Source organism: Pollachius pollachius (genome assembly GCF_949987615.1).
Source record: "Pollachius pollachius genome assembly, chromosome: 11".
Classification (NCBI taxonomy): Eukaryota; Metazoa; Chordata; class Actinopteri; order Gadiformes; family Gadidae; genus Pollachius; species Pollachius pollachius.
The window spans coordinates 7,402,850-7,415,113 of record NC_136944.1 but is presented as its reverse complement, the minus strand read 5'-3'; the positions used below and the strand labels follow the sequence as shown (position 1 = coordinate 7,415,113).

Genomic DNA, 12,264 nt, shown 5'->3' with positions numbered 1-12,264 from the left:
ACCCGCAATCAAATAATCACATAAATAGAGAGACACACCAGGATTTATATTGTCACATAGATAGAAAAAAGCCAGGAATCATAAAAAATAGCCAACATCAGCAGGTCGCTAAGGATTGCAAAATAAATAGATACTGTGTCACAAAAGCGCAACCACCCAGCAGATAAGAAACAGGTAGAAAGACAGAGATTGCTATGAAGATAGAAGATACAAAGATACAGATATATGGATGGATGGATAGATCCAGTAAACCGAAAAATTCATAGATAGGCCGATAGATAGATTATAAACATAGATGGATAGATAAATAGCCATATAGATAGCGTAGATACATAGACAGATGGGTATATATATATATATATATATATATATATATAGATAGATAGATAGTGTATATAGCTGGAAGATACAAAAACACCCACAACATATATCAGATGAACGTGGGAAAATAAGTGGCAACACTAACACTATACGCTAACCACACACTGACACCAAACACTATCACTATACACTGACAACCAACACTATCACCACACACTAACAGTACCATCACACACTGTACACTTACACCGTACACTAACTACACACTGACAACATACGCTAACAGCGTACTCTTACCACGCGCTGACACCGTACGTTAACACTTTAAACTAACCACACACTGACACTTTACACTAACCCCACACTGACAGCATATGCTAAAACACTTAACACTAACTCCACAGTAACACCACACACTAACCACAAGCTGACACCTTACACTTACCACACACTGACAGCATACGCTAACCCTTAGCACTAACCACACACTGACACCATAAGCTAACACCGTACACTAACCACACACTGACACCATAAGCTAACCCTTAGCACTAACCACACACTGACACCATAAGCTAACACCGTACACTAACCACACACTGACACCATAAGCTAACACCGTACACTAACCACACACTGACACCATAAGCTAACCCTTAGCACTAACCACACACTGACACCATAAGCTAACACCGTACACTAACCACACACTGACACCATAAGCTAACACCGTACACTAACCACACACTGACACCATAAGCTAACACTGTACACTAACCACACACTGACACCATAAGCTAACACCGTACACTAACCACATGACAACATAAGTTAACACTGTACACTAACCACACACTGACACAATACGACAACACCCTACACTAACCACACACTGACGCCATACGCCAACACAGTAGGACAACCACGCACCGTCACCAGAAGACACACACCGGATAACAACAGCCAGATGGACTCCGGGGAGCACCAATGGACGAGAAGAGAGAGGGGACAGAGGACGCACAGAAAAGGAGGGAGAGAAGGGTGGGGAAGGAGAAGGAGACCGTTTTCACAAAAGACCAGAGAGGGAAAGACGGCGAGGAGTGCACAACAGAAACAGAGGACAGCACACACCATCACTTCTCCTACCTCCTCCACGTCTCCTCCTCATGGCAGGGGGGCCGCGTGCCGCGGCCGGCCCAGCGTCAGATCACTTTGCTCAGGGCGGGCGGCCTACTAGAGTCCCCTGCCTCTCAATCAGGCCCTGGGAACCTCACTCTCATCTCATGCTTTATTGATTTTCATTTACATTTTCAAAGAACAACAACAACAACAACGCCATCAACAGTTTTAATATGGTCATCTTAGCTGACGTTTTGCCGATGTTGCATTGTAAATAGGACCGCTTTCCATTAGACAGTGGGGTGTAGTTTAATGTTACGCTCCAGAGTTTTTGTGTACAGAAACACACCAGTTTACATCGCAGACAAGACATCCTGCACATTATGTACCGCTGCACACACGCACACGCACGCACGCACACGCACACACACAGCTCCCAGCAGTGTGTACAAGCCTAATGTGCTCCATCTTAGCACGCTTCAATAGCAGTCAATGCTGAGAGGCAAAGATAGAGATAGAGATATTGAGAGAGATAGATATGGGGCGAGGGTGATATGAAGAGAGAGCGATATCAAGATAGAGAGAGAGAGAAAGAGAGAGATAGAGAGAGAATGACAGAAGCGATGAGTATCTGTATAGCTTATAGATACACAATGACAGTCAGTACAACATCAGTTTGGGAATCGCATCACATCCACTACATGTGCACATGAGCACAGTATAATGCAGCAGTACTACACTCCCGTATATGCATTCTTGATTTCACAATGAATGCACACCAACAGACCACTGTATTGAATACACACAGTATGTAGGGTCAGACATCAGCTAGGGAATGCCCCGGAAGATTTTACATTCAGGCATGAAAATGTAGTCTTCAGGCCACTCGACCTGACTATAACCTTTCAGTAGATTATAGAAAGGTTATAAAATTTAAGTGATATAGAAAGATACATTATAGTACATAATAAACATTATAAGGTTACAAAAGCTAATCATTTTAGTAGGTTATAGACAGATACATAGGTAATATAACCTAAGACTTTCAGTATGTTATAGAAAGATAGATAGGTTATCGAAAGTTAAAAAGTGAATTGAAAGCTTGATATCTCATAGAAGAAAGATAGGTTACAGAAGGTCCCATTAATATTAAATGACGTTTGATATAGTAAACATAGACAGGCACACACATTCACATCCAAACACACACACACACACACACACACACTCTATTATTCGGAGCACTGTTCTGTTCAGATCTAGGAGTTCCTCAACGGGGCTGGCATTCATTTCCTCTCCATCCACCTCTCACTCTCCTCCTCCTCTCCTCATCTCTCCTTACTTCCTAGTGTCACCCGTCCATCACACTCTCTCTCTTTTACTCCATCTCTTCTCAGAAATGAGGATTAAAGAGACAGTGAGAGAGTGAGAGAGGGAGTGAGCGAGGGAGTGAGACAGAGAGAGAGAGAGAGAGAGAGAGAGAGAGAGAGAGAGAGAGAGAGAGTGCTGACCTGTTTTGGGCTGATAAGCGCTGTCTCCTTTGTATGAAAGCTAGGCTTTAATTTTTCACAGGGAGCGGGGAGGGAGGGGGGCGCGGTGGGCAATGTACAGAATTAATTGGCATCCACGGGCACATGAGCATGCAGAACGGCAGCACTGCCATTTGCATGTGGCCCTAGGTGTATGTATATATATATACACTGTATATAGCGCTGCAGCTTCCTCCATAGCAAATGAATGGCGAAGCCAGCAGCAGGCTTTTAAGAGGCTGACCATGAACACGGTCGTCCAGGGATGGCCCCATGCGTACTGCACTGCTGACTCCCACCGCTTCCATTTTGTGATTCATTAAAGGGGACCTGTTGAAGGTAACACGGCGGCATGCTGGACCTATTCAGCAGGGACCGTAGGGCCCCTGGCATCCTAACTAGGAGCCTATATTCTGCTAGATTTCAAGGCGGCATCGGGTGGTTTCTTGGTCAGGGTAGGAGGTCCCACAAGGCTGAGGGTTGTTATTCCTCAAAAGTTAATTCTCTTGAGTTAGCAATTCCTTATATGATTGATAAGGTTTATAGATCACTTTTGGGTAAAGGGTAAATTAACGATTCACAAACGACTTACAATGTGTAAGTTGTGCATTTTAAACACTTAATAGAGTAAATGATTAAGACATTGTACTTTGTAAATCATTAATTTACTAAACTAATTTTGAATGAATATTTATGAATATTCATGAAGGAACAATGCCTCATACATTTTTCACCATGAATTCTCTACTTCTTATTCATGCTTTAAAGTTATCCGTGGAATTATTCCGTGACCAATGTGACTTCCACTAAAGTACTGTACTTAGGTAGCTACAAAGATGAATAGGTATCTAATAGGAAGCCTCCTTCCAAATGAGTCACATCCCCAGATTCACGGCAATATAAACCAATAGTGGCTGTTTAAGTGACCTGGTAGAATGGGGGTGGGGGGGCTCTTATGATAAGTGGCCATCATGAAAAATGCAGCTTGTTGTAGCTGCCTACATCGCTCCACAGAAAGAACTCCCCCATCCCTCATTACCTGACATCCTGCCCAATTCTTTCCCTCTCGTACAATGCCTTTCTTTATACTTATTTTATCCCGGTTTCATTCCCCAAATGTACAAAAAAATTCAGCTCCAGCTTAGATTTGTAGTTTTTTTGATTGTTTGTTTTAAATATATCTCCAAAAACCTTCTCTTCCCATATGAATAGAATATTGAATCTAATTTTAAATGTTGCAACATGACGACACATTAATGGTTAACATTTGGATTCTGCCTTAAAGTACCTCTACAGTCTTCGGATAAAGCTTTAAAAAAATCTCTAGAAACATTGCCTCAATGAGGACTGAAAAATGAACAACTGAGAGCTACGATCACTTGTGGAATTATCATGCTCTTCTTCAGGATTGGTTTAGGTATAAGCAGCAACGCCCAGTCTCTGAAAATGCCTAACTGGAAACTTTGGATTGAATTATGAAGTGAAATGAAATAGAATTTCAGGAGGATTATCAGGCTAACCCTAGCTGTCCCCCCCCCACACACACTCTTATATCTCTCCTAGATATTAGCGGATTAACACAACACTTCAGTTTCCAATGAGTGCCATCTGTTTCAAGAGAGATAGCAGAGTGGATAAGGTAGCCATGAGCTACATTTCTTACCATAAACATAGCATGTACACAGAGCACAGAAATACAAACAGTAAAACAAAAATGCTGCCACACTTGGCACATCTTTCAGATACTTTTATTTTCAATGTATACCATCTGTTGCTCTTTGTATTTTCTGGAAAAAGCTTTTGGCACATGGAAAGCCTTGTGGAAATGACTTCTCATTCTATATGTCATTGTATTCTGTGCACAGACAGTAGCTTGGACCACATTATTCAAACACTAGAGACATGAGAGAGCGTGATTCATTAACAGAGCCGTATGTGGAGCTTGTATCGATTAGTTATAATACTTTTTAAAAAGGTGGAATAAATGTGTTTTGCATGCACAAGGTACACTCATACCTACATACCTATTCCTCAAGTTACACACACACAATACTTTGTTAGACAACTTCTCTCAACTAGATCTTTGACAACAAGGTGGATGAATATACTATATACAGCATATACTATATAAAGTATAGATATATATATACATATATATATATATGCATATATATATACATGTACATATATATATATGTATGTTGGACATTTGACACAGTTTGATTTTGTTAAATATCTATAGGTTAATGCATGACTATTACTTTGATGTATCCGTTGTTAGTTACAGTGGTTGCACTTCATGATAAAGTAAATGTATTTCATCCCATAAAATATCAGCCAATTCCATAATGATTAGCACTGTGAATGACGTAATAATTCCACACAAAAACGTAAGACATGCAACAATGGATAAATAGACCCTTTCCACTGAAGCATCCGCATAGGATGAACACAGCTGTCACTCATAACACTAATTATGGGTCTGCTCCTTTATGTACCAGGACAAAGGTCGTAGACTCAGGCCCCGCCCACACACTTTGAAAAAGGTTTTGAATCCACACAACGTTTTCAGAACTTCACTCGCTCACGGAAGGTAACGAGTGAAAATGGTGTGGTGGAACTTTTTTGCTCAAACATGCTAAGATCCACAGAAGAAAATCACGAGCCTGCATACAACAGCATGTCATCATAGTTTTCAAAAAGCAACGGTTTTGCCTGTACACACGTAAGGGCTGCATTTTCAAAATAATCCACTCTGGAAGACGGTTTTAATAGAGACATATTATACCACCATGTATGAGTGTGATTAGCCTTACAAGCCGTTTCTAAAATCTGCCCCATATGACATCACTAGTGGGCGTGTCCTCCTAGATCTGTGCTGGTTAGATCAGTCTACCAGCCTGCCCAGTGGACTGAATTAAACGTTGCTCATCTATCCATCATAGATCTAGGAGGACACGCCCACTAGTGAAGTCATATGGGGCAGATTTTCGAAACGGCTTGTAAGGCTAATCACACTCACACCTGGTGGTATAATATGTCTCCTTTAAAAGTCTCAGTTTTCTGGCCCCAAAACCTCTGTTGTCTTATGGACGCAGGGCAAAACCGCAGGAAAACCTTTTTGCTTATGATAACCCTCCATCGTCATGTGGAGGGGGCCTTAACTAGTGATTATAATCTACGCCCTGTGCCCTGGTACATACAAGTAGCAGACGTATAATCAGTGTTCTGAGCGACACCTGTGTCTATCCTACGAAGACGCCTCTGTCAAAAGAGTCAATGCATCGTAAGGAAGTTGCTCGAGGAAGTGGAAGCCCCCTCAACACATTTATCAGCCGGGATCTTAACAACACACAATGCTGAGGGTGACAATGTGATTTTACGATCAGCCCCATTGTCACATCATATTCCAACCTTCTATTGCTATGACTTAAGAGTGCATGGTCTACACACACAAACACACGCACACACGCACGTATACAAACAGACATACACACCAGCAACAGTTTCACACTAAACATTTGTTCATCTTGGCTTTGTTTAAGAAGTTGTTGTAAGACGCGTGGCTGTGTCCGAATGTGCCGTCAATGTGTGTGCGTGTGGAGGTGATCTCTTCTATACGTTTCATAGGTAGGTGCCATCACATGCCAAGTAGACAATGGTGCACACACGAGACAGAGTGCAGAGTATGTGAGCACACAACCCCACACCCTGAAAACATGTGTTGCACTCTCTGTGTAAATCGAAACCGTGTCCCAGCTATTGATATACAGTAGGTTTCAGAACAACACCACTGGTGTCCTGAAGATAAATGTTGCCTGCTGGCGACGCCCCCATAATAAACTATATCAAGCTTCACATGTATACATTTCATTTACCCAAGCCGTTGTTCAAAAAATAATAAAAAGCCAAACAGGGAAATTCATAGCACAGCACGTTATTGAGTCAAACCTTCCCAAAGTGAGCCTCTTGTCAAGGCAAGCATATCGTAACGCAGCCAATAACCGTGGCTGCTACCATCGCAGCTTGTAACTCTGTCTGTCATGGATATACACACACCCACATGCATGGAGACCACAGAAAGTTGGCATTCTACTGTCTCTTTTCAGGAAATAGGTTTGGTAGAAACACATGAAGGCATGAAGTCAACAGCAAAGTATCCTAGGTAGTAGTAAAACAAAAACACAGAAAATTGTGAGAAAAAAAACATATACGGTTGCAAATTAAAATCCAAACAAAACCGCATTGAATGTGCTTTGTTCCAGCGACACTTTAGTCGTCAGAACACATTAGAAATCCCAGGTGTGAGTATGAAATAAACCAATCGACTGGGGTTTGAATCCTAAAGCACCAGCACAAAAAACCAAAATGAATGTAATTAAACAGGTGAGCAAGCCATTTATCCTAGCAGTAGAACAGGTAACACCATTGCTTTTCTCTGCTATAATTTGTCCACAGCCCAGCAAACCAGCACGTTGGACTGGAGGGGTGCTGGTCGTAAAAGCAGCCTCAAAACGAAGCTTCACACTGAACTGAACTAGCTCCTTACTCAAACACACACACACACACGCATACGTGCCCGCACGCACACACACATGCAGAGTCCTGACATACACAAACCCACAAACCTCAGTTGCATCCAGGCTCGTATTCAAAATGCGAAATAAAAGGATGTATTAAAACACACGTACACACGCACGCACGCACGCACACAGGAACGATCGTTACAATGTAAACAACTGCCCGGTTTCAGCGCATCATGCTTTTGTCTAACACAAGTAAACTAAGCACTAGTCTTCCATTGCTTGAATACGATAAGTCATGATATTAGGAATATAGTAGCTAATATGTTAGTCATATGTGTATCTGCCTATAGCTAACTATGAGCCCGTAATAAACTACATTTTCTCAACGCTATATATTTGAAATAAATGGAAAATTCTCGGGAAGCAAAACCCACAGGCTATCAGTGAACAAGAAAAACTCATGCAAAAAAAGGTTAAAGTCCTTCAACATTCAAATAAGATAAGGAGCACACACAGGACTACTGTCGTCATACAGAGGATCAAATGCACACCCGAGATATACACCATGAACCACAAGGGCTGACAAAGCAGAGATTTTATACTGAGATCTAAATAGCCCAACCCTCCCCCCCACTCCCCAAACAAATAACCCCCCAAAATAATAAAATAATAAACGCATATCACTTCCACAGATATATTAGATAAGTATGTGTATAGGTGTGTAACATCTGAATTACAAGTTTTAGGGAGTGCAGAGTTAATCAGGATTGTATAGTATGCACGTAACATTGACTGTGTGCATCTACTCAATGCTGCGTTTTCTTTGTTGTGTATTTAAAGCGATGCTGTATGCATACTTTTGTTTGTGATATTGTTATGAGCTGTGTGCCAGCTGATATGGGCCCTGTTTCAAGGAGCAGGTGAGGATATGTTTCAGGTTCGAGTGGTCATCTCTCTTTTTGGCGACACCTATGGCCGTAAAAACCAAAGCCTGTGGAAGAGCGCTCTGGTGGGAAAACCACGAGCCGGTTTATGGAAAACACGCCACTAACTGAGTAAAGACAAAACAAACTGCCATTTGGGATTTGAACACATGGCAGGAATGTCGCCACTGGCACCGAGTTCGTAACATTCATAATACTGCAAAGGCAAGGGCTCGGGTTAGCAATAGGCTCATCGTTGTCTGACCTCCTTCGGCGATAGATAATGACTTAACTGACATTTATTGAAATTATCTTCGAGATTGCGATTTAAAATTAGAATGTATGAGTGAATATGATCCAGCTGAACGGACTTGGCAGAAGTGGATTATTAGAAGAAGTGGATATTCATGAGTATGTTTTAATTTGTGTATAATTCAATGAAAATAGGAATGGTTGTTTTAGTTCCCTTTCTATCTACGTAGGGAGAGTGTCCTCTCGAATGGAGGCTGGATGTTGCCCTACCACGTGCTACGGTGGCCCAGAATGGACAAACAACCCTAGGGAGGTCACATTTTTAAATGCTATCTCGATCGAAAGCTAGCCTATCCATCGAGGAACCTCATCAATCGACACTCGGCTACCTGATGCTGTCGTAGACGATGGCGTCGTTTTGAAAGTACGTACCGCCACCTTACACAATGCAAGCCCGTGCAGGCCACCGTAGCTTCCCCTCAGTGGAAAGGGAGGGATCGGGGGGGTGAGGGGGTATTCACTCTGTGGCGATGTGCCACCTCACTGCTTGATACCGATATAGCCTACAAGCTCCACCTTTAAACACAAACTCTGTCTCGAGCGAGCGCTTCCCTGGACTGTCAGGACTTTGGGTTTCATCGAGGCTTAATCAATCTTGGATGGGTTGAACCTAAATAATGAACGCTCATGACAGGCTTCAGAAGTCATCCTCTGTCGATCGGGGAACGCCCAAGCCATCGATGGTATTTCAATGCTTTCTATTGGATGAAGAATCGTTGGCTCATTTGCATAACAACATCTTGGAAATACTGTATCTGCAGGAGCTGGTTGAATTTGTGGTTAATTCGTCTTTTGTGGTCCCGTTGTGGAGAGGGTCAGATATACTATAGGGCCCACGCTCAAGATCAAAAAGCACTTCTGGCTGTCATGAGCCAACCACCAGACCCCGTAGCCCCGTAGAGTACGGGCTCTGCGGTCGGATGTTCACCGCACGTCTGGCAAAGGGACAAAGCATTGTCTCATCTCTCAGAAGTGCCCCGTAAATCGCTGCTTCAATAGTGTAGGCGTGGTCCAAAACACTATTACTAAGTGTGTGAGCGTATCAATGGCCTATTACTTCAATTTAGACACTTCACGTTGACTTTATTGTAGAGATGAAATAGGCATCTTGAAAGGGGGAAAAATCTTAACCATGTGACCATATGAAGTTGTTTTTTGGCGTTCATTTAAACCAATGAGATGGACAGAGAGAGTTCGCCATTGCAGCATTAGGGCGCTTATCTCAGGGCTAACCTGGTATGTATCGGGTTTGCTCCAGGTTCGCAACATGATTCGCGATGGTAACTGAACTGAAAGTAGTCCGAACTTGGTAACAGAAACAGAAATTCCTGGCTTTCCCTGGATCCCTACTTAACATATCCGGCTGACCATCTTGAAACAGGGCCATGGACTTCCTACTCCACAAGTGTAAGATAAGGGGTTGTGTATGTGTGTGTGTGTGTTTTACCCTCCAATGTTGTAGATTGCAGATTGCATCTGGCTATGTCAGTACGACCGTGTGTGTGTGTGTGTGTGTGTGTGTGTGTGTGTGTGTGTGTGTGTGTGTGTGTGTGTGCATGCATGCATGCATGAAGAAGGTGCACGTTAAGTATGCATGAACAGTATCTAAGCGGATTTCAACTACGGTGTGTTTATGTGTGTGTGTGTTTGTGTGTGTATGTGTGTGTCTGTTTGTTTTTTGTGTGCTTGTGTGTGTGTGTGTGTGTGTGTGTGCGTGTGTGCTTGTACGTGCATGTGTGTGTGTGTGTGTTTGCTTGTGCGTGTGTGTGTGTGCTTGTACGTGTGCGTATGCGCGTGTGCGTGTGTGTGTGAGGGCGCCTATGCACCCATCGGTGTGCTGGGTATGTGTCATGCGTTCCTACACCTGTGTATCACTGCTGTATGTTTATCGCATGTTGTTCCCGGTCTAGACCCAGGGCCGGCGCATCAGGCGCTGCCGGCCGGGCTGCGGGCCTCGCTCGGGGGGAACTCTGAGTTGATGAAGGAGAAGCCCTGGAACTCCTCCTGGTCCAGGTTATCGATCACCTCCTGGTCCGGGGGGGTCAGCACCGGCGGGTGGCGCGTGAAAAAGCGGTCAAAGTTCTCTGCATCCTTGCCACACTGCGTTGGGGTTGGGGGGGGGGGGGGGGGGGGGGGGGTGGGGAAGGGGGATGGGAGGGGTCAGGGGAGGAGGGAGGGGTCAGGGGAGGAGGGAGAGGTCAGGGGAGGAGGGAGGAGTCAGGGGAGGAGGGAGGGGTCAGGGGAGGAGGGAGGAGTCAGGTGAGGAGGGAGGAGTCAGGGGAGGAGGGAGGGGTCAGGGGAGGAGGGAGGGGTTAGGTCGGGTCAGGTGAGGAGGGAGGGGTCAGGGGAGGAGGGAGAGGTGAGGAGGGAGGGGTCAGGGGAGGAGGGAGGGGTCAGGTCGGGTCAGGTGAGGAGGGAGGGGTTAGGGGAGGAGGGAGGGGTTAGGGGAGGAGGGAGGGGTCAGGGGAGGAGGGTGGGGTTAGATGAGGTGGAGGGTGGGTCGGGGTTGGGGGAGAGGGGTATAGATGGATCCAGGGAGAGGGGGGGAGGGAGGGGGAAAAGACAAGGTAAACAACAACAGAAAAGGTGGGGTTTGACCGGAGGATGTAAGGACAACATGGGAACATGTATCTTGCATGGGGGGGGGGGGGGGGGGGGGTGCATAACATGATGTCTATCATGTGTCGGCCTCAGACCCAAAAAGACAGCAAGAAATACTTGAGTGATATTACCGCACCACCATTTCTTTTCTTTTTGATTGCTTTTTTAATCCTATTTTTCTCATCATATTTAACAGCAAATCATGTTCATCCAAAAAAACTAAACAGGGACAACACAGGGATGCTATTGGCTCAAAGTCTCCAATGCGCACGACCCCCCGCTATGTGCCCCTACTGAATGTGACAGTAGGGGGCACTGTGTTCTTTGAAGGGCATCCAGGGAAGGGAACTCTGTCGATGTCGCAGTGATGCAGCGAACTGTGTTCATTTTGAGTGCTTGTGTACCGACCTGAGATCCGTCCCATTTCTGGACCGAACCCTCTTGATAAGGACCGTTGGAACCCGACAAGAGTTGGCATACTGGCTTGGGACATGGGTCTGTCAAAAAAGTCTATTAACTTTAATTTAAGTTTTCTTCATCAAAGAGTGCTGGCCAACAAGGCATTTGATCCTAGTTGGGCGTTTTTTAATTGAGTGTCTTTATTTATTTTGTCCTGTGCGTGTCAATGCATTGGGCTTTAATTAAGCGAACAGGAAGTTGGCTTCCACAGAAATTATGTCCCCCGAAGGAAACCCTGAGGACTCATTTAAGGTCGGAAAATAAAACTCTTAAGGAATAAGGACAGCTTTATCAGAGGTTTTAGGAAGGTATATAAAGAGGGACAGGGTGCTGAGGTGTTTTACAGCTCAAACTAGTTCTGTATAATATTGAATATTTGAGAGAAGTGAGAGAAAGTGGCGGGAGGAGGAGAAGAGAGGATAGAAGAAGAGTAAAGGAGAGGAGGGAAGAGTAAAGGAAATAGAGAGAAGAGAA

At 44.2% G+C, this 12,264-nt stretch overlaps 1 protein-coding gene across 1 annotated transcript in view; it reads right to left on the bottom strand.

Annotated features, from left to right (window-relative positions):
• Window positions 1-5,586: 5,586 nt before the first annotated feature.
• Window positions 5,587-12,264, bottom strand: part of LOC307082505 (protein kinase C beta type) — a 95,431-nt gene continuing 88,753 nt past the window's right edge. Inside the window, exon 17 of the mRNA XM_079746117.1 lies at window positions 5,587-10,830. Coding sequence (XP_079602243.1) covers window positions 10,657-10,830 — 174 coding nt within the window. The 3' untranslated portion in view covers window positions 5,587-10,656. The remainder of the gene's footprint in view (window positions 10,831-12,264) is intronic.